This window comes from Onychostruthus taczanowskii, unplaced genomic scaffold, assembly GCF_017590055.1.
Source record: "Onychostruthus taczanowskii isolate IOZ18803 unplaced genomic scaffold, ASM1759005v1 scaffold22, whole genome shotgun sequence".
NCBI lineage: Eukaryota > Metazoa > Chordata > Aves > Passeriformes > Passeridae > Onychostruthus > Onychostruthus taczanowskii.
In genome coordinates this window covers 12,187,343-12,210,345 of record NW_024499462.1, presented here as the reverse complement: position 1 = coordinate 12,210,345, position 23,003 = coordinate 12,187,343, and the positions used below count along the sequence as shown (strand labels likewise).

Here is a 23,003-nt window from a genome sequence, read left to right as displayed (position 1 = left end):
GGTACAGATGAATGGCACTGCACCACAGTGCTGAATGACTTCTCTCTGAAAGAGATAATACCTCTGTTAAAATATGCTCTTCTGACAAGAAGGAACATCAAGCCTTAGGGGATTAGAATAATTAAAAAAAAAAAAGGTCAAACCATCTATTTTAAGGCTAAGTTCCCCTAGCAATGCTAGGAGAACTTTAAATTAAGCAGAGCAAGCAGTAAATACAGAGCAGCTAACAGACATTTCAATGAGAGAAGACTTAAAATACACACATGCGCCACAGCAGATACCACCTGTAGCAGAGCCACCAAATTCTTTGGTGCAAAGCGCACCACGTCTCAGTAAATCCATGTGGCAGTTAGGAACACGGGGCAGCAGGGACAGAGACAGTGTGGTTGCCTCTGGCTCCTGAAGAGTCCAAGAACTTCATCCTGTGCATATAAAGTGCTCAGGCTCTTCAAGGTATTGTACGGAAGCAAGACAGCAAGAAGACTTAATAAAAGCTACCGCTCACTAAAAAAACTTCAAATGTCAGGATTACTGAAAAACATACACTGGGTTATGCATGTATGTTAAACACATAGAAAGAAACTCTTTGTATGTAAAAGCATAAAGAGGAGTTACTAAGCACTGATAACTTTGAAGATGCTATCTAATCAGGGAGGAGTCTCCTTCAATCTTTCTGCAACTGGCTTTTCTTGCAGACAGCTCACAAATGTCTGTGTTGCACAGGCACAGCACCTACCCACTTGAGACTGCTGCCACCATCCCTGCACTGCAGCCACACGGCTTCCTGATCCCAACAGCATCAAGCCTGAAAACCAAGTTTAACTCCTCTGTTAACCTTGATCCAAAGCCACTCAAGGGGCTCCTCTTCCCATGTTACCTTCCAGGAGTACAATACAGGCACACAAAACTATTTCCAAATCTCCACATCACCAACCTAACACTCCACATGCACTTTCCTCAGACCCAGCTTTAGGAGATCCTGGTTTCCAGAGTTACACTAAAGCAACTTCTTCTACGGTTGCTTCAAGAAATATGAAGATCTAAACAGATCTCCAGTCTACCCAGAGACCAAATAACTGCCCATCCCTACTACTTCAATAATTCCTTATTGAATTGTTCTTCTGAACTTGTTTTTCTGATTCAAGGCATAAGACTGAAAAAGAAATGTGCTGCAATACAGAGGGAACAGACATCTTCAGAGGAAGACACAGATGCCCCTTAAGCCAAGTATTCTGTCAGCCCACAGCCTTGGTCAGTTGAGCTTTGTAATCTGCCTGTATTACATTCATGCTTTATTAGCTATAGCTGCCATAAATATAAGCTTTTTTGGGTGTTGCAAGCCACAGATCTGGAGGGTGGGAGAGGTGTTTCAAAAGAATAAGCACACACCTTCTCCTCTAGCCTAGACCAGCCATTTGGCAGCAACCCAGTGCAACATAATACATCCAGTACAAGGAGCAAATTGCCTGCGAGGGACTGGCCTGTACACTGACACACAGCTCTGCAGCACTGACATCCCTGACACTGACCAAAAAAAAAAAAAAAAAAAAAAAAAAAAAAAAAAAGAAAAAGGGCAGAAACAAATTCCACTGCAACCAAAGAAAGGCTTTACTTATTTTAAATTTATTTTTTCTTATTTTCTACTTTTCCCCTGGGCAAATTCAGAGGCCCATTATGCTTTTAACAGGGAGTTATGCTGCACAGTCACTGGGGCTGTGTCCCTGAGTGCTGGCAATGTATTTGTAAGGAACTCATGATCTCCGTGGGCACCCTTACAGAAGAAAGATCAGGCATGCTATCAATGAATTGGGAGTCCTTTCTGCATCTCAGTGACATTTTCATCACCATAACTGGCCACGGGTAGAATATCCCAGGAAGCAAACCCTAAAAATAACTTCTTACAACAAGTCAGACAGTCCCCCAGCAAAAGGGGAGGGAACACTGCTTACACACAGTTAGCACAATTTGGTTATTACGAGAGGGACAACAAATGTCCAGAAAATAGGAGAGGCAGAGAGGAAGCAGAGGAGGAAAAGTGGGTATTGAATCATACATCAATTTTTTCTGCATCACCAATGACTGAATTGGTAATGCTTTCCCAAGTGGAAATAAAGAAATTGAAATAGAAATCTGGAACCAAGTCTGCCCAGAATACTTTTAAATACAGTGAAGGAGGAAGCTTTGCCTGCTAAGCACCAGAATGAAAAGCATTATGCACTTCCCATAAGCTGCAGCCACCTTGGAGGAAGGTCCTTTAGGGCCCTCTCCAGCAATGGCCTAAGAGGTCCTAGGAATCCCTGTGAGCTACAGAGGAATTTCTTCACCAGAATACCCTCAGAAACTTGTGGATGAGGAACCAGGAAGCAATTGTACAAGTGCTCCTGCCATAGCTGATAGCCAGGGAGTCTTTCGAGGAGCTTCTGCTTCCTGGAGAAGCAGAGGATAGGCAGGGGAAGAGCAGAACAAGTGATCCACTTCTCAGCCACATGCTTAGAGGCACAAGCTCCCCAGCCAGCCTTCCTGACACGTGCTGGAGGGGCTGCAATCCTCTCAGACTTCCCCTTAGATGGCTCATCTACTCCACTTGTAGCAGGGCTACTGCACACATGGCTCTTCTCCTCCTCCTTTTCCTCATAGCAAGTCACTTAGCAGCAGTGCCCAGCCTGCCAGGTGCAACACCTGAACAGCCTGGGCACTCCAACTCGCTCCACCTGCGGGCTCTCTCTCTCTCCCTGACATCATCTCTTTGCACAAGCACATGGTCTGACAGCCATGCAACAAAAGACAACACAGTTGTAAACCCGCAACCCATGGGGCCTCTGTGCACTTCTGGCCGACATGCAGAAGCTCACAACAGAAGCTCCAAATTCTAACAGGACATCCTGTGTAAGAAGGGAGTGTGCTATAAAGACATCCTGACAGGACTGGCCCTAAGCAAACACCTGGTTAGACTGTGGCAGAGTGAGGAGGGCAAAAGCATGACAGGATTTTCCAGTTCCAGGATTGCTGCCCACTGTGCTTTTCCATGTTTTCCTGCTCCTGAGCAGCTGATGCATACACAGGCACAGAAGGGAGGGGCTCCTACCATCAGCACTGTGCTGCCATCCCTTACTCCTCCTGCAAAAAGTCTTTTCTAAACAAGTTTCCCTGTGCTGTGGGGAGGACCCAGCCACAACTGCAGACACTGGGCTCACTTGCACTCACTCCCTCTTGATTTACAGAAGTTCCCTGCTAACAGCTGCATTGCAGATGAACTCTCTTAAAGTGGACACGCAGTAAGTGAGACAGTAGGACACAGAGCTGCTCCAAAGGCAACACAGCCATATCAGCACCTTCTCTGCTGCATTCACAGCAACTGTACGTGTGCAAGAACTCCAGCAGCTCTGTCTTAAACTCACTAGGCACAGAGGGTCCTGAAGAACACAGCCTAACAAAGAGAAACCACACCAAATGAGCTTATTTCTGGACATAAGCTCCCCTCTTCTCCCCATCAGCTGATCACATCAGGTGTCAGTGGTTTTGGATGAACCAGCTAAGTAAGTATCAGACTACAGCTGGTGAGCAGGCAAGGTAACAGTGCGACAGGGAGGCAGATCTCAGCAGTGTCAAGTCACTGCAATGCAGGATCCAGGAATTCAAAGATGCAGAAGGAAGAATTTAAGTTCCTCTGGCTCAGTCGAGCTGCATGTTGCCCTGTTCCTGAGCCAACCCCTGCCACCCCTTTAGGTAAGGTAACTGCAAGCATGAGACCCAAGTTTTGTTTCTAAGACAGGGAAGAAATTTTGGCTGTGCTTTCAAATGAGAAAAAGCTTCAGCAATTAACATTTCATAATTCATCAGGGAGATAAGAAACTTCTTGACTATTTGTGAAGTGGTGGGAGGGAAAGCTTTTTAAGCTCAGCTTCAGGACTGCTGAAGAAACTAAATGTACATAGCCACAAAGAGTTAAGAAGGCACAATGTGGTTCCTTAAAACTGTAACCAGGTCTGCAGCAACATAAACTGCTAGCAGCAACTAGTCACCTGAACTTGTTAGCAATATTTGATAATGATTATCATAAAAGCCAACTGCCTTGGGTCTCTTTTGTCATATCTCTTCTTGCTGAACTTGGCTGTCTGGAGAAGACAAATGAGAGCTCAACTCCCAGTCCACTACTGTGGAAGTGCTTCCACACAAAGGACAAGTTGACCAACACTTCAGTCCTCTACATCATCCTTATTAAGTACAAGAGCAATTCAGACAGACAGAGAAGGTTGTGGATCATTGTTCTGCATCGAAAATTTTAATCCAGGCAACTTCATAACAAGGAGCAGACACAACACAATACCCTAACCTGCAGAGCTGGCAGATTCTAGTCCAGATGACACACGAGTCAAACAAAAATGGGCAGAGCTGAAAACCACTTTTCAATCTGCAATCCAAAAATCAGGAATATTTAAAATAACACAGGAGCTATGAATCACCACTTTAACTTCTAGTGAAGAAACACATCATCACAATCAAGCTTTGTCTCTGCACAGGTACCAGTTATAAAATAAAGCTGTGCAACTTCAATGCTCCTAATCTCTCTGACACAATCTCAACAGAGGACATTTGATACCCAAAGCTTACACGGACAAGCCCCGAGGCAGGCAAAATTAAACTTAATGGCACACCAATTATTTTGGCAAACAACAGAAAATCCTGCTTGGCATCACCAGGACATACACTCTAGCAGCCTCCAATAAAAATGTTCCAGGTGCCAGTAAATACAAGTTCCTCCTTCTACATCTATTTTTTTCCTCCAGCCAATGGTCAATTTCTTGGCCCATTACTTAGGAAATGTTATATGCTTTCACATAAAGGAATATGAGGAAATAAATAATTCTTTTTTAAAAAGGAAAAAAAACCAACCAAGATACATTTTCAGAATGGCAGCTGCTCTAATACAGTAGAAACACAAATTTTATTTGGCAGAAATTGGAGAACAATATAGGATGAGTTTTAACCAGCTGTTTTCCCTGAAAAATCTTCCAGGGTACCCATGTAATTTGAAATGCGCATATAGAAAGTGCATCGCAGAGAGAGCACTGGACTGTCCCCTATGAAGTCACATTTCAAGTCAGGTGTATGAGATCAGGTCTCTAGCAGCAAACAGAGCTGGATAAACACACACATCTCTAGAGCTGCAGGAAACTTTACAGACTAAATTCTGCTGCACAGGCAAGGAGAGCCCTTGTGAAAGAGAGATCCCTGTAAAAGAACAGGGAACACAGGAAGCACGCTAAAGTTTAAGGGTTTAGCTCTTCAGTCTCCTTTTTTACACCTCAGACATCAGGATATGTCAGACTGCTCCTTTTCTCACTGCTCCCCTGGGATTGAGAAAACCTCTTTCAGAAAAGAGTTGTCTTCAACATCAAGAAATGACATCTCTGTCTTCACAGCTATCACTTACCACAGTCTACACCAACTGACTTATCGGGGATGACACAGTAACTGCAGAAGATAAAGCACATCCAAACACCGAGTTACTTCATAAGACAAGCTCCAGCCTACACCAGCTAACTCAGGTGCCTAGAAGGGGAGTAGAAGTGAAGGCAAGGCAAGGCAAGGCAAGGATCCTTTCCATAGGCTTTGAGGAACTGGCTTTGGAGGCTTAAAATCCTTGTTCTCACATATGGCCTGTATTCACAGGAGCTTAAAAAGTCCACTGGGATTTGGCCTAGTGGGAAAGACCTATATCAATAATTTCCATAGATATTAGTGTCTCATTCCGTAAATAAATGTTTTGAGTTGAAGAAGCCCTTCCGGAATGAAACTAGTTTTTGTTACCACAATTCTACCTTACTAAGCCTTCAGACATTTTATACTAGTATACTGCTGTTCAGAAGTTTTCCAGGCACAGCCAGGTAGGTCTTTCCTGAAGCTGCCTGCAAGAAGGTATCATAATAATTTGCAGTACTGAAAACAACCAAGTGATACCACCTTTTGTTATGAAGCACTGAGATTTTGGGCACCAAGTGCAGAGACACCCTCACCAGCTCTGTGCTCCCCAGCCAGCTGCAAATCACTAATTCTCCTAGGACCAGTCCTTATCGTGGTCAACCTCCACAAAGGAGGCTGCAGCATAGGGTCGTAATAGCACTTCCTCAGACCCCAGAGGAGGGAAAACTGCCAAGCTTAACCTCTCTCATGCACTGCCTGCCCACCATGCTATCAACTCTGATATGCAGGGACACTGCCCTAGCTCAGGAAAAGGAACAAAAGCATATGCAGGGTCAAGACCACCACTAGCCCTACTAGTGCTGATATGGTTTTGCATCAGACATTTTCAATGACAATAGCCTTGTGCTATCGATGACAGTAGTGCAGGCTGGTTAGAACCATGTTTGATAGTCTGCAACCTGCATGCAACACTGAAACTTGATTTCCATGAACTCCAGTGCCAAAAATCTCTAAGCACAAAGTAAAGAAGTAGAGTTACTTGTAGGTATAGGGAATAGGGAAAAAGAAGACTAAAAAGAGACCATCTTTTCCTGCTTCTTACTTTCCACCTGCCAAAGCAATGCAAACCCCGATGACTCCTACAGTGAAATCAGGGTGCATTCACCCTCTCTTCGAAGAGGAAATCTGTCAGGGCAGTGTTGCTCAGAGTTTAGACGGAAGGAGGAATGCCAGTCTGCGTTCCCCCCTGCCATCCCAGTAGTATAGGAAAGTGAGCCTGGTATTTCTCACTAGGATACTGTCCTTCATTAATTCATCCTCCCCTCCCTTCTCTCCTATGAGAAAGTTTAATCCTTTGGCTCACATGCATCTGGTAAATTTTTCAGGCCCTGTTTGCCACTGTCATCATGGCAACAGCCCCCAGAGATAACCCAGCAGCTCTGTCACAGCAGGCAGGCTGCTGCCACTCCCTGCCTGATCTGCCATTTAGCCTTTGGCTCATAGGCCTACAAAGAGCTGTGGCCACTCCCAGGCTCATCTTCACAAGCATATTCCTTCCTTAGAGATAAGTTTACATGGCATTTGTTTTTCTTTAAAATTAACTGCGTCTTCATTCCCACAATGCCTAAGACAATTCTCAGCTCAATTTTTGGACTCTGACAGAATCACACAAATAATAGCACTGCAAAAAGAGGTTCTACCTTTGCTGTCCCAGAAAGAAAAGTTTTGTGTTTAACAGTGAAATCACCTGTGGCTTCTAGCAAAGAGAAAAGATTAGCTAACAACCTTCTCTGAAGCACCACACTAACCTGGACTTGTCCCAGCACCACAGGTAAGCACACTCCAGCCTCAGGTAAGACAAGGGCTCATGGCAGTGGAGGCTCGGACAACAGCTAACTCAGGATGGGAACTTTGGACGGGAGCAGCAGGACAGGGGGTGACCAGAGAGATATGTAACTCGTGCTCTCAGGAACATAACGCAAAAGTTATATGCACACGCACATTCTCTGAAATGTCATCGCATTTACTCAACTCACATCTCAGAGATGGGGAATTCTCCCTCTGGCTCTGCCAGGAGCAGAGCGAGACAGATCCTGACACTAGAAGTAAAGCCACAAGGTCATCTCCTCCTCTCCTGATTCCATCATAAAAAGGCAAGATACAACATTAACCAGCTCTCCTGGCACCTCTGTATTAGTCTCAGACATCAGTAATCGGCCATTTGCACCAACACCACTTCTCAGTCTGGTCATCTAAATTGTGGGAGCCACAGAAATTGTACAATATCCTCTGGGAGGGAAGAAGAGTAAAGCAGCATTACTAAAGGGCTATTTTCAATCAAAGCATTATAAATTAATATAATTATGGGTTAAGATAACTGATTCATGAGAAACAAATGAACATTCAAAATGAACTCAAAATTAAAAAGGAAAGAAAGGCAGATGAAGAGTGAAAGGTAAAAAAAGATAGAAGGAAATAAAATCTAACTATAGACTCAGTTTCAGCAGAAAGTTAAATCCATGCTCCATTTATCTTTGGCTACCCTTAGTGTTCAGAAAGCTTACTTCCAAGATACTGCCAGCCCATTTCTTCAGAGGTATTCTGTAACTGTTCTCATGCAGGCAGCAATACCAGAATTTTTGAGGAGATGTTACCAAAGTATAAAGTATTTAAATTTAATAAGGTATAAAAAGGAACACGATGTCAGCCTAATTCATAGAGCCCCAATTTTTGAAGCATTAAGCTTATTGTCATAAGGATCAGCAGCAACTACAGTAGTTGAAGTTACAGGGTCACATTTCCTGTGAAAAAACCCCCAAAACATCTAGTGAGCAACTCAAAATTTTAAGGATGCATTTGCCCATCAGAAATCAGTGCACCTCCATTTTCTCAAAGATGACTACTCTGAGCACTGACATCACTTAGTTGCAGGCAAACACACAATGAGGTGAGATACTCCACATTTCCTTTTTACAGCATTCAAGGCTACTTTCCTGCGCTGGTGACCCTGGTGCCAGGCAATATTGCCCTCTTCGCCCAACGAAGCCAACCAAGCAATAGGTCACTTTATAGTCAAACACTGGCAGATGAGTGGGGTTTTTTTATATCTGTTATGTTGGTAAAAATCAGGAGATTTCAAGAACAGAGGAAACAAAAAGAAACACCTGAAATACCAAATCAGGTGGACAGGTCAGAAAAAGAGGGGGGTGATGCCTTCATTGTCAGGGTTGTGCTCACAGACAGCAAGTGGAGAGAAATTTTTGCATTAGCATGCTTCCCTTTTAAAAATTGTCTTCACCTAATCTGGAGGGCCAAAACAACTAGAATATTTTTATGGCGTGGAAAGGAACAAAAATATTGTCATAGTCCTCTCTTAAAACAGTGGAACAGTGGTGCTAACCCATTGCTGGGCAGGAGGACACTTAAAAAATTTCTTTATGGTACATAGATGAATCCCCCTCTGCTAGTGATGACTTTGCTACTGTCTAAAGAAGGATTAAATTTGGAGACAGTGAAATCTCTGTGATATACTGCAAAAAAAAAAGGCAGATACTTTTTCCACTGGATCCTTCTTACAGGAACTTAAGTAGCTCTCCTTACCCGAAATATCTACAGGCTGCTCACCATGGTGCTTTTCACCATAGGGACACCTACAAATATTTTCTGGCTGATCAGAGTAAATGCTCTAGAGCCAAGGGCTTTGGGACACGTGCAGGAGTTAGTCTAATCACATTTCTGCCATACACAAATCCAGTTTATATTGGGAAAATAAGAAACCTGACTCTCACCAAGCTCCTTTCTCTAACCTCGTGCAGAGGCAGTAGGAATTCCTGCCCAATCTGTGTGCCCACTTCCCCCCCCACCATTGTTAATGCCGGAAATTTAATACTCAATGTGACCACTGAGAAGACAGACACAAGCTGAAATCCTGTCTGCTCTGTTCCAGCTCCTTTATAAAATATACAGCGTAAACTGAGAGGCAACCTGGGGTAACCCCAACCATCACTAACATCCACAGTGGGAGGAAGCCAGCTTCTAGCCATAGTGAGCCACAGTAAAGCAAGGCTTCCACAACTCACCACCCCAACAATCTCTGCTGGCTCTCAAACCAGGGCATTTTCCTGCCTGTACTGATATGTTGGGGCAGGCAAAAAGCCAAGCCGACCCTCAGCAGCCTCCCACTAAGTTCTCAGGTCCAACCTCTCCTCCAAGGTCTGGGTCTCCTCTTTGGCACAAGCCCTCCTCTTCTCCAAACACTTCTTCCAATGAAATTTCCCCTATTGGTGTACACATACTATTTGAATCCCTCTTCCCCTATGCTGGGGACTGCAAGCAGAGGCAGGTAGGAAGAACAGGGGGAGGCAGGCTGCTGGTGGGAGGTAGAGGGCTGCTGTTTCTACCATCAGCTGAGCAGCCTCACCACCAGCCCCTGCTGCATTTGTGTGCTGTGGTGCAGAGTGAAGAGTTCAGCCGCTTGCTACCCACAAGCCCAATCCACCAAATGATTCTTCCCCTGCAGCCCCCATCCCGAGCACCCAGACTGTTTACAGTCGCTCCATCAGGCAGTTCCCAGCCTCATACACTGCTCTGAGGGGTGGGCAGCACTCTGCTCTGCTCCCTGCTTCCCTCCATGTGTGCAAAGACCTCCAAAAAATTTCCAACCCACTGCAGCTGGTCTGCTATATATGCTCCCAGCCTCTCTCAGACTTCTGCAGGCAGCAAAGGGGAGGCACGGGGTGGAGCTGGGGTGCAGGAAAGCTCTTCACTCGGCCCATGCTGCAGGAAGGAAAGCTTCTCTCCCAAACCAAATGACTGGACCTGATTTGGCTGCTCAGCAAGCATGGCTGAGCAGACACAGTTTGATTTGCCATCCTCTGCAAGGAAGGACATTTGTCCTCAACCTGCAAACACAGGAACACATAGAGGACACCCATCACAGACATTTCTACGCGAGTCTGGCTCTGCGCTTGAGCCCCCCGTGAGCGGGTGCTGGGCTCGCCTGCCCCGGCAAGCCGGTGGCCCCGCTGCAGCGCAGCAGCCTGCACACAGCCAGCTCCAGCAGTGTGCACTGCCCCACAGAGACTCAAAACCTGGCAGCCTCAGGAGCAGTCCAAGGGAGTTTCAATGCAAGCAGCAGCTAGGAACACGTACAGACCAGATCAAGAGAGATGCTAGGGACTAATGCTGCTAAACTTCCTCTGCAGCATTCAAGCTCAAGGTTTTAGTGTCCAGGGGAACTACTGCTGACACTTTCAACAAAACATATTGTAAAGCCCAAATCAGCAACCACTACAGAACCAAAAGCCAGGACAATAGTGGTGTGGGAAAATAGCAGAGTTGGAAGTATAAAGAGTGTTTTTTTCCTGTTGGGGTTTGACACACAGAAGTAATTCCCTGCTCCTCCCACAATCCACATAATCTCCTACAGGAACAACAACAAAATCACTCAGTAGACTGCAAATTTTTATCTGGTTTACAAATTTGGAAAGATGAAAAGGAGGGAGAGAAGCCACCTCTATTTCACAGTCAAAAACAAAGCCATAGTAAGGATAGTGGACTAACTCACAAGACAGCTGTTTTTAATTCTTTCATCAAGAGATGTCACTTGTCAGAGTTAAAATATACGGATTTTCAACAGCAAATTAAATTTAGCAATAGATGTAATACACAGAGATTTTTTCTTCTGCACCTAAAAAATAAAAGGGCAGAAATACTACAGATGGTGGCAGGATCACTAAATATTATTTGGTACAAAAAACATCCTAAAAATTATAAAATCCTAAAGCTCTGCCTACCTCTTTCAAAAGCCAGACTCTCTCTTGAAGTGTATGCTAGCAAGTCAAATTGGGGATATCTCCCTACTGCTACTGAAGCTGCTGTTTCTCTCTTGATCTTTTGATCACTGCAAGTAATTTTACTTTATTTGAACTTCACTGTAGCACTACTTCCTATGAATTTTCATGTTCAAAAAGTATTCTGGTGAAAGCCACAAGACAACTTTCAAAAAATTACAGTTATTACTTGCCTCTACCCGTAGCACTGGTAAAAGTCCGTGCATTCAATCCCATAGGAATTTCAGATGACTGAAGCATTGTATTTCCTCCATGTGTAATAACAACTGCTCTTATATGTCAGCTGAATGCTGACTAAGGTGAAGTCTGTTTCCTCTCCCTTTCCACAAGCATTTGGACCCTATTTAACATTAAACTTCTTGGCATGGTCTTCACTGGGCAGTCTTAAGCATCAACACAGCATGAATAATAGCAAATACTTCACTAAAGCCAAAATATGAATTTTAATTTAGACCAGCTCTTACTGACAAAACTTATTATAAGAGAGAAAAGGCATCCAAAAATCACAGACAATATAAAAAAGAGACTCCTCTCAACTGCTGACTTGGTATTTTATGAAGGGTGAAGTTTACTAGATTGAAGCTGTTAGGACCAGCACCCCGTCCATCCTCCTTGCTTTCACAGAGAAACACCATGCCTCTGCAAGTCTTTACCCATTCATTGCATATAATTCACCCTGAAACATTCCTCTTTCTCCTTTTCAGCCACATACAGTAAGCTTTTCAGCACTTCCCAGTCACCTATCTAGTATTTCTTCATCACAAGTCTTGAAAAACAAAGGTAACGACAAGTACTGCAGAAGGAGAGCAAGGCTCTGTTACCATTGCCTTGAACAGATTCAAGGAAAGCACTACAGCAGGCAACACTTCTGTGAAGCAGCAATGGGCTATACTTTGCAGCAGCAGCAGCAAGATGCTGACTCTTGAAGTAGCAGTTAGTGCATCAGGTGTCCATACAGGTTCAAATTCTGCTAGAGATAGTATAAAATGTTAAATGTAGCTCTGCTTAAGTTGGAGAGGGGCTGGCTGTCCCCACATAAGGGAATATTCTGGCTTTCTGACCGTGCCTAGAAGAAAACCAGCAGTGTGGGAGGAAGGTCAGGAGGGTGGGTTACCCTGCACAATGGACAGCGTGCAGCTGGGCACACAGGAGAGCCCTGGACAGAGGCACTGATGGGCAGAGACATGGACAGCCCAAGGAGAAGTGCCAGCTTGGGGAAAGGACACATCAGGCAACACATATCCAAGATGCTGCAGAATTAACACCATAATTCTGCTCCTTAGAGAGACAGCTTTCTAAAACGCCTTTTCCCAAGATTTTCATTTTCAGGTTGCTGAATTGAATCTCCCCAATCACTGATTTACAGCTGCAATGTCTAAATAGCACACATTTTTCCTTCGATGTTTTAAAGACCTATTCCAAGGTGAATTCACTAACTTCCTATCAAATTACTCAAGTCTTTTACTATAAGTACTTTCTGTACTTACCCCTTGAGCTCTCAGCAAACACATCTGGAATAACTGAGGAACCTACATATTAAGCTAAAGCCACCATACACTTTTCACAGATTCCTCAGTTCTCAGTTAAAACTTCAACACAACCTGATCAGTACCTTGTTTCTAATACTCCTCTGTAGTAGCAGAAACACACATTTTCTTTCTTGGTTCTCCTTACACTTACCCTACCTAACTGGTACGTGTTTAAGTATATCATTGCCAGCTGCCTTGAGTTGAGTAGCTAAGGACCAGACTAGCAGCCTTAATGTATTTTATTTAAAGGAAGGTATGAAATCTAAATAGTAAGTATACATCATAACATGGCCTATATTCATCCATACTTACTTTTCCTACCTGTTGGGTCATTAAACTGTCATCACCTTACTATGAAAAACAATTAGAATCTATTTTTCCCTCGGTAATTCATTAAATGACCAAACACTTAAAAACTGACTCAATCAGTTTTTCTGAGTGTTTTGGCCTTCAGCTAACACATTTTTGAATTTTCAACTATATTCAGCATGCATCTTTCCCCATTTTTCTTATCTCCAGTTAACTCCCGAGTTAACTTCACTACCCTGTCCTTTGTACGATAACGGTTTAACCTTCGCGATCAGCTTATAAAATTGCCCCCTCCCTTCCCCACGCAGCCTGGTGTCCACTAGCATCTGAGAAATGGCTCTCCTGAGCTTAGTCCTCTCACTACAGGATGGACAGGGAGGTTTGTGGAGCAAACGCAGCATTAATGGCCGTCAGCAAAGCAAAGCCACTCTTCAAACCTCTCCCATATTAAGTTGAACTAATTTTGAACTCAAGAGATTGGATATCCCACCTACATCAGCAGGCAGCGTCACGTGACCATTGAGGGGACACTGATTCTCAAAAGATCTGCAGCCACCTCATTAACAATCCAGGGCTCCACTGGCTGGTCCCCAAAATGACCTCAGTCAGGCTAAATACTAAGCACCTTGGGAGATATGCTTGCTTCCAGAAGTGGGGGAAAAAAAAAAAAAAAGAAAAAAGGAAAATGTGCTTCACAGCACATTACCACTGACACTACTTCTTCATACAAACCACACAAACTACAGTAAATGAATGGAAATTTTTCACTATTCTTCAAGCTGTCTTCTGCTCTTATCATCACATTTCATATTCTGGCAAAAATGAGAATACATATTCTATTTTTCTTTTTTGTAAGGATTAGGTAAAACATTATTCACTTCTAAACCATTTCTCAAGATCATTTGCTTTCTCCTCATGTTTTTCCCTTTCATTTCTCAGTCAACCCCCTACTAAGCCCTCTACTCAACTAGCAAGATAGTCAAAGGCTTCATACATTAATTTTGTCAAATCTGAAAGGCCTCTAAAGACTTACAACTCTTCTTGCTCACCTTTTCTAGAAAGAGTTGCCTCTGGCATCTCAACTTGTTGCACTCCCTGCTTTCAGCATCTTTCATTGCAGTTCAATTTCTCTCATTCTCCCCTGCATCTGCCCCACCCAATCCCTGTAGTGATTCCCTACACACTAGAAGACGCACATTCCCCTCATACTATATGGCCTACTACCCTTTATGCATACGTATGTCCCTGGAAAGCAGAAGACTAATAGCTTGGAAGAGTTAGATTTTCTCTCTTTTCATCACACTACAGTCTAATTTCAGATTTTGTAAGCCTCCAGGAGTAATGAAAGCACAAGCCCCTTGTTCAAGTATGCTGAGAAGTCAAATTGGCAAGATTTCTCCATCCAACATATTTCTGTCTTTGAATGAAGACTTTTTAGCTTCCAAACACACCACCTTTAACTACAGCATGAAAGGAGCAAGGCATATAGCATCTATTTTTCAAAAAAATAATCACATCTGTTCTGGTAAGACAGATCTTCTAGGTAAAAAAGATATTCAGCAAAATAAGTCTGCAATACTTCTCTTTATTATGAGTGATTGGTACAGACACACACAGAGATGAATCTACCTCTAGCTCAGGTTGAAGAAGAAAGATCTCAAGAAGAATAAAGACAACATCACTTTACAGAGTATCCATTTCCAGACACAGGAATTTTTCTATCATCCTACACTACCTTCTTTCAGGCTCCTCTTTACCACACAACTCAATTATTTTGAAATGCCTAAAAATAATGACTGAAACAAGCAATTCCAGATCCCTTAAATTTATTACAGCCTCAACTCCAGTGAAGTATTTTCCTACTAATATAGGGAAGAAAGGTAGATAGAGACACTAACCTCTGGCTGACAGTTTTTTGGTGTTGATGATTTTTGCAGCATATTCCTGTGAAGAATTTTTCTTTACACATCTGCGGACCACAGAGAAAGCTCCCCTGGAAAAAAAAATAAAGAGGGTAGGTGCTATGAAACTGAAAATGAAACTATAATAGTAACAATTCCTGTTCCCAGAGTGGACCAGATTAAGGACAGGGCAGAAGACATACAGAGGAAGGACACAACACCTGAGAATCTGATAAACAATGCATGCTGTCTGATCAGCAAAAAACTTAAGTCTGTATCGTACTCAAGCTTCCTGAAGGCTCCTCAAGCCCCCTCATGGACAGCGCAGTAGGAAGAACACACTGTGTGGGGAGAGAGAGACCATACAGGCCAGAAACAGGACATGAAGGGATTAATAAACAAGAGACAAACAGTCCCGAACAGCGCTGCAAACACTAGCTGGTAAGTCCATCTCCCAGAGACAGCATCCCCGGCAATCACAGCACAAACCTAGGACTCATGTCTCCCATGCTCAAGTGCAAGCTCTGTCACAAAATCACTGCAACACTTTGCAGAAGTTAATAGTTCTCTCGTATCCCTCAACCCACTTGCAAAATGGGGATAGGCATGTACCTACTAATGAAGTAAGTAGAAAACTACCTGGATTTCTACATTTCTACATTTCTACATTTCTCAAGCTCGAACTATTTGTATTATTATAACTATTCCAAAGAGAATTACTCTTGGAGAAGAGGTCTGAGAGAGAGGGAAGAAGGATTTCTGTGAGGAAAAAGACTGAATACAAGAGACCAAGGTGAAAAGACAGAGACTGAAAATCTACAGGACTACACAATTAGCACTTGGAAACAGATTATTTTTTAAAAACAACAAAAAAACCCCCAAGGTGGGTAAAGAACAACTAGCTTTACGGAAAAGACTTGAAATGGGGAAAGGACAAATATCAGAAAACTAGCAGAAAATTCAAAGTCCTTCAGATCAGGAATGCAAACCCATGTCTAGGGACAAATGTCCGTATTTCAGCTATGAGAGAGGGGAATAGAAGCTGCACAAGGGCCCCACAGACAGTCCTACAGGGAGCCTAAAATAGCTTGAATCCTTCCAATACTGCGGAGTCCTGGCCTTTTTACCCCCTTCCTCAACCTCTACATACAAACCAATGAGCATCAAGGTGAGCAGCAGCACTGGGGCCCGGGCTTGGTGACACACAGCTGCAGCAGCCTGGGGAGGGACAGGGACACCGGGCTGGAGAGAAGAGATGCAGCAGAGCCCAGCAGTTGGTGCAGGAAGGGAGGGAGCGAGCAGCAGCACCCACGAAAGCACTGTCTCCATAATCCTACTCTAGCCCTTTCTGCACTGCTTTCCTGCCCAACTGCGCTCCCCTGCAAAGCCCTGTCCTAGGGTGCAGCAGCAAGTCTGCCAATGCGGAGACAAGTGCGGAGAGAGGGAGGGAAGAAGCGAGGAAGCGGGGAGGGAAGAGAAGCGCGGTGCAGCAGCACCTGGTCCTTTCACAGGGACAAGGAAGTGGGGACTGAAGCATCGCGGAGTGGCTGTAACAGTGCCGCGTCCCAGCGCAGAAACAGTTGCAGGGGACGGCAACGTGCAGCTGGGAAACGGTGCGGGAAGGAGAACGGGGCAGCCAGGTCCTGAGGAAGGAAAGGAGGGAAGAGAGAAAATCTCGGGGTGCAACAGGAACAAGCAGCCCGAGACAGGCTGCAGGGACACCCGCTGCGGCGGGGCGACCCAGGAGGGCAGGAACACCTTTCCCTCCGGCGGCTGTGCCGCTGGGGTGGACGGGGGGCTGGAGAACAGGATTACAGCGCGACAGCTAATCCTTCTCCGGCTCCCGGGAGAGCCGGGTCGCCTGCACAGTGCTCCCAGCAGCGCCGGTGGGTCCCGGGGCCGGGGCGGGCGGCGGGGCGCGGCGCGGGGCGCACAGCAAGCTCCGTACTTGCCAAGCTCCTCGTAGAGCTGGTACTCGTCGGTGAAGCGGGTGCACGTTGCCGTGGTGGCCATGTTCGGGCTGCGGGAGGCTCAGCGTCGCTGGGGCATGGGGCAGGGCGGCGGGCACGGGCCGGACGGGCGCGCTGCTCGGCGGCCTTCCTCCTGGCTCGGCGGGGCGGCGCGGGCTCCCCCGGCGCCCGGCTCGGCGCTCCCCGCTCCGCCGTGCACAGTCACCGCTCGCCGGGGAGGGGAAGGAGGCTGAGCCTGGCCAGCACCGCGAGAACTGGCTCGGAGACACCCCGCGCCGGCCCCCTCCCCACGCGCTCCGCAGGCGGCCGGGAGCAGACCCCGGCCGGGGGCACCGCTGGTATTTCTCTTAATTCCCCGCGCGAGGGGCGCCGGGCCAGCCGCGGCCGGATAAGCTTCCTGCGTGCGGCGGGAAGGGAGGGAAGAGGGAGCCGTCGCCGCCGCCGCCCTCCCCCGGGCGCACGTCAGCGGGGGTAACACCGGGCCACCCGGCCCCTGCGTGTCGCGGCCCGCGGGCAGCAGCCGTCCGGCTCGCTCCGGCCGCTCCGTGCGCGAGGAGGGAGAGGCGGTAGCTCCCGGCCGCCGCCGCCCGTCCCGACCCCAGTCAGAGCCCGGCGTACAGCGCAGGGAGCCCGGCACGCTGCGCTGCCGCCCGCGACCCGGGGAAGCGGGGCCTCAAGCCTTTCTGCGGATCCACCTCAAAGTTGGGCCCTGTGCTCCCGAGCGCTGCCAGGCTGCCCGACCTTGGGGACGCGTGTGGAAGTCCCCGAGGAAATGAACCATCTGGTGCAGAGGTAAAGCGGTAACACGCGAAATGGCTTGAAACTGTTAAGAGAGTGCGAACCGGCATTCGCACACACGCGTGGTTTATGGTGATGGGACTTGGACGCAGAAGACAAACAGAAATCATCAGTCTCCCAACTACAAAAGAAAACAAACCAGCCTCTGTGCTGTCTTTACTAGCACAGCATCTGAGACTGCTGCTGCAGTGCCTTCATAAGCAAGTTTGTTTTCTCCTTTTACTTAAGTGAGTCTGTCTCTGTCTGAACAATTGCCAAATCTGCTTAATATGCAGATTTATATAGGGCAGTCACTGATTCAGCCAGAGAGGGAAGGGCTGCACTGGCCTCTCCTGCGTGACTGGGAGTGCAAGCTGTGTTAAGAACATTCAGAGAGACAGATGACTGTACCATAAGCCAGGAGTAGCATTAAACTGATCTGAAAATTAAGAGTACTGTATAAGTACCATATATTTCTGCGCCATGTCTGGACTATGAAATCATCATGTTATTCAATCATATGAAAAGCAGTGACAGCAGCCACCTGCATAAACCCCCTGCTCCCTGTCTCCAGGTTAAATGCAGCCAACCCAGTGCTGCAAAGACTACACCAAAGTGATGCAGTGGGCAAAATTTCCCTCCTCCTATGCAGAAAGTAGATAGCAAAAGTAGGACAACATAACAGTAGCATTACAACAAAGCAATACCTCTAGAAGGTGATTATGAAACAACAGCATTCTGTGTCTCACACCATTGCCAGCATTTAAACCTGGAAACCTGCTGACACAGCTGTATAATTCAGAGAGCCAACAAATGATCTATCCAACAGGTATCAGTTGATCAGGCTTCTGCCAAGATAAGACTGTTCCAACAGCCTCATTTGGTGGTCTACCCGTTTCTTTAACAGAACAGTTACAGCCAAGGAGGGAAGCAGTTTGACAACCCATGGTCTTTACCAGGGGAATTGGCTGATAACATGAAATTCAAGTGGGAAGATTATACAGAGGTGGGCAATGTTGCTGATACACAACTGGCACTGCATTTCCACCACCCAAAATGACATTAGATGTCCTTTGTGCAGGAAAAGTGAACTGTTAAGTTTGTGCTGTGGTTGAGCAAGGCCATGTCATCAGGAAATATGCAACCCATTCCCCAATGTTAAGATGTACAGAGCAACTGGAACAGTGCTCTGTTCCAACAATACAAAACTGAGAGTGGAGGATTAGGACTAAATTTTAGCAAGCTATATTGAATAAGCAGCCAGAGGGAGTGAATCTTATGCGGAGGAAAGCAGCTGAGCCATGGCCAAAAAGTACAGCAACAGGAGAGGTTTATCTAAAACTATGTATTAAACTGAGAGCTATTCTGCAGTTGAAAACTGTTTCAACTGGACTCACAGAGCGTTCTATGCTCTACACAAAGCACCCCATGATATTTAAGAAGCTCTGATAGTAGTGGTCTTATAAAAATACACTAGGAATGTAAAAAGAGGGAGACAAGAGGACATTTCTCATCTTCAAGTGCTACAATGAAAAGTGAGGTCTGGAAATCGGAAAGGGAACAGAGGAGCAAGTGTGTAAAGAAAAGCTAACCATGTGTTCTGCATAGCAAGTGCTACAGAAACAGATTGCTAACTGAGAAACTTGTGTTAAGTGAGAAGTGGGATATAAATTGAGTGACAGACTTGATTAAACCAAGTACTGAGTGGGAGACTAAATTATGGGAGTAGAGTTTTTAACAAGAATGTAGACAAAATGAAGCAGGAGGAGGGGTGGCAATATGGATAAGAGAGTATTGTGTCAACAGAAAGAAATATTGATGTTCTGGCTGACATTCCAGTCTACTTGTACTGAGAGCAAAACTGCAAACAGAGGTGAATCTGGATGGTGCCTGGTCAGAATAATGTTGCAGGGACCAGAACAGTAAGAAATGGTTTTGAGAGCCTGTGCACTAGTAATGGGAAATTCAGCTAATGAACTGATCCTGACCTGAGTTATATGCAGGATTGAAATCTGGAAATAAAGCTTTGCTTTTCGTACTAGCCAGCTGCAGATTTCACATTAGCAGAGTGGCAGTTTTGGTCTCTATCTTTGAAGTAGCACAGTTTGGCTTATACAGTACTCTAAACTGTCAGGGATCTGTGAGGTAATAATGTGATTTTAATAACTGGAGTTGAGTAAGAGGCACTAAAGAAAGTAAGTAAAATGCAAAGGATTTAATGCAAAGCCCATGGGCGTAAATGGACATTTCCTCTGATGTTAATGGACTTCGGATCAGGCCCCATCTGTCCATGGAGCCTAAGGTCAGCTTTGGTATGTTGAAGAATGTCTGTGGGAAGACAATTACACGAAAACATTGGTCTTTAGGGAAGCAGAATGAAGGACTAAAAAAAATATTTCACAGAAACCAACTGGAATTCAAACCACTGTGGAAAATGGGAAGGATGCTGGAGAAGATGCATGATCAGCAAGGCTGAACAAGCCCATGTGCAGCATGTATCTGTGTGCTGAGTGGGGCAGTGCTGGCTAGTACCAGATAGGAGGAAAGGGTGTTAGCAAAAGTAAAGGACTTGGGAAGGGTAAGAATGAGTGCAATTAGAAATCAGTTGGGGAGGTTGAAAGCAAGTACCAAAAAAGAAACATGCAGTAAAGAAAACGAGTAGACATAGTTTTTAAACAGACATTTTCTGGATTTCTGCTATTAACTTGGGGTCCCACAAAGAATCAACCAATTTTTCTCTCTCTGTCTCTGCTCTCCAGCCTGTCTCTTTAAAGTGAGTAGCTCCAGGAAGGTTTTATCTCTCACAGAGATATTACAGGGCATAAAATTCAGCCTGCCTTGCTATTGTGTGGGGCTTCTTGACACTACTTCAGTATAGTAACAAATGAAAATGCAAAATAAAACATCCAGACATCTAAAATTGTGTGAAATATTCCATCATCTTAAAATGAGAGATTTTTTTGGCATGTGAGGAAAAGTTTTTAACTTCTTAACTATTATCTTGCTTCTGAATGTACAAAGAAATATCCAGAGTTACCTAAATGAAGTATCACTTTATCATTACTGTTCATGGCCTCACATTCAGGTTCACAGAAGAAAGCCCCCTTATTTTCATAGCTGATCATTCACATTGGCTATACAAAATCTCAATTTTTTTTTTTTTTTGCTTACGCCATTGTTGAGTATCTACCAAGAAAATCAATTTCATTTAATGTGCCTGGTTGTCTTCTTCCTTCTCCCAAACTGACATTCATTTGCTACCTCTGAGGATTTATAAGTGAGGCTGATAAAAATAAAAAGTAGCATGCATAGAAAGAAGATTGGAAAGAGAGGAACTTTTTAGTGAGTGAATATAAAATTTATATTTGAAATAAACGATAGAGTTCTGGAGAGAAGCAAATATTAAATTACCCTATTAGTAGGGACTATTCAGCCATCCATCTAGTTTAGTGTCTTGTCTTCAGTAGTGACCTATTCCAGATGATAGATGTAACAGAGGGAGAAGAGAAGGGTATGAAAGGAAGACAGAGAAGAAAAAGGGAAAGGAATCAAAGCAGGCCAATAGAGAAATCCATGTAACGATGACCCATGTGCATATTGCATGCCTCTTGATTAGAGACTGGCTTTCCTCCTGACCCCAAGCTGATGATCAAAATGTGCCCTGAAGCACCAGGACTGGTAGCCCCTGTAATTTTGATCCTAGCTTGTGTCAGTGCACATGCTATTCTGTTTCATGTCAACGCCTAATCCTTTTTGATAGTTACTAAGCTATTTAAGTCAATAATATCCCACGGCTCTGAGTGTCGCATGTTAATTATATGGCTCATAAAACATATAACCTGATCTCATTGCAAATTTGTTCTATTTTAATGTCTCTGAGTGCTTTCTACTGTTACGAGACAGGGTCAGTATAGGTAGTGTGACCAAGTGGCCAGCCCTGTTCTGTACATCTCTGCTCTTCGGTGCTGTGGGTCACTGCCCCAGGAGCTCAGACTAAGGAGGGGGCAGCTGTGTCTGCAGGGTCTCAGTGCCTGGGTGCCTCCGGGCAGGCTCTGTGTACCTGCTGGCAGCCTGCCTGCTTCCTCGGCACCCCTAGTGAGCCATGGGGGCACATGCCTTTCCCTGGGGTTTTTCCAAGTCACCTAGACACAAGGTATTTTCCTCTCAGCTTCAAGAGCTTGCAACTTCGGATGTCAGAAGCACGGGCTAGGTCCCCAGCTAGGAAAGGGAAGCATTTGGTCCACATTCAGCATATTTAACTGGCAAAAGCTCACTCCACACTATCTTTTCTCTAGAGCCCTATCCTACCTTAATAAGGGATCAAAAGCAGATTTATTGACTGATTTCACAAGCTGTTACAGATTCCTGCACAACTACATATAATATAGGCAAAACTTAGTGGAAGATAACCCATGGATAGCCTGGAAGAGCTGAGTACTTCACCCACAGGGCAATACAGAAACAGGCTACAGCAGCCTGATTTATGTTTTTCGTCTCATGAAAATCCAAGTCCCTTCAATAATAGCATGAGCTCTAGGTTAGAAACTGAGTGAGCTCAGAAGACTCACCTTTCCAGATTCTTCTTGGAAACTTTATATGCTAGAGAGGCATCACTAAACAATTTTTGAATGCTGAGCTACAGTGTCTACTGGGTGCTCTCTTAACTGATCAGTTTTTACAACATGTTATGCTTTTATCACATCTAAATTATTCTTTGACATTTATCCATAGGACCCTATAGAAAACAGTAAGAATTATGAAAGTTGGACAAATAATGTGAGCAGTAATAACACCCTCTAGTTCTGTATCTATAAGAGCACTAAAAATAATGCATTAAAAACCCCACGTTTTCACTTCTATCTTCTTGAAACTGGCCAGTGTCAATTGTTAATTGGGCGAAGAGCAGGGTTTCCCACCACTTATATGGCAACAAAGTCATGTTCCACAAACTCCTTTAATAACTGTCCAGTAACAGTAACTGGTATGGTAAAATCACTATCAGATGAGGTTAGCCTCAAAACATTTATTTCTGTTGCCTCCTGTGGTGGATGAATGACAGAGAAACAGATTTTCCTGCTTCATCAGAGGAAGTGGACAGATCCATATGATCAGTGCCCAGTTTAGCTTAATAGTGACTCCAGGCAGCTCTGCTGTCACCGAAGGGTTACTCTGTGGGTATACGATAGTGGGGAAACATCTTGAACATTCATTTGAATATGGCCATCGCAGTGGAATGTTCAG

General features: G+C 44.9%; 1 protein-coding gene across 13 annotated transcripts in view; it reads right to left on the bottom strand.

Annotated features, from left to right (window-relative positions):
- CAMK2G (calcium/calmodulin dependent protein kinase II gamma) overlaps nucleotides 1-22,696 on the bottom strand; it is a 124,732-nt gene extending 102,036 nt beyond the window's left edge. For 2 of the 13 annotated variants that reach the window (XM_041405052.1, XM_041405054.1), the window contains exons 1-2: nucleotides 16,964-22,250; nucleotides 15,013-15,107 (exon numbers count right to left, since the gene is read on the bottom strand). In XM_041405052.1, coding sequence (XP_041260986.1) covers nucleotides 15,013-15,107; nucleotides 16,964-17,028 — 160 coding nt within the window. In that variant the 5' untranslated portion in view covers nucleotides 17,029-22,250. Of the gene's footprint in view, nucleotides 1-15,012; nucleotides 15,108-16,963 lie in introns of all 13 variants that reach the window. The other 11 variants (XM_041405062.1, XM_041405064.1, XM_041405060.1 and 8 more) reach the window with 10 other exon arrangements.
- Nucleotides 22,697-23,003: the final 307 nt, after the last annotated feature.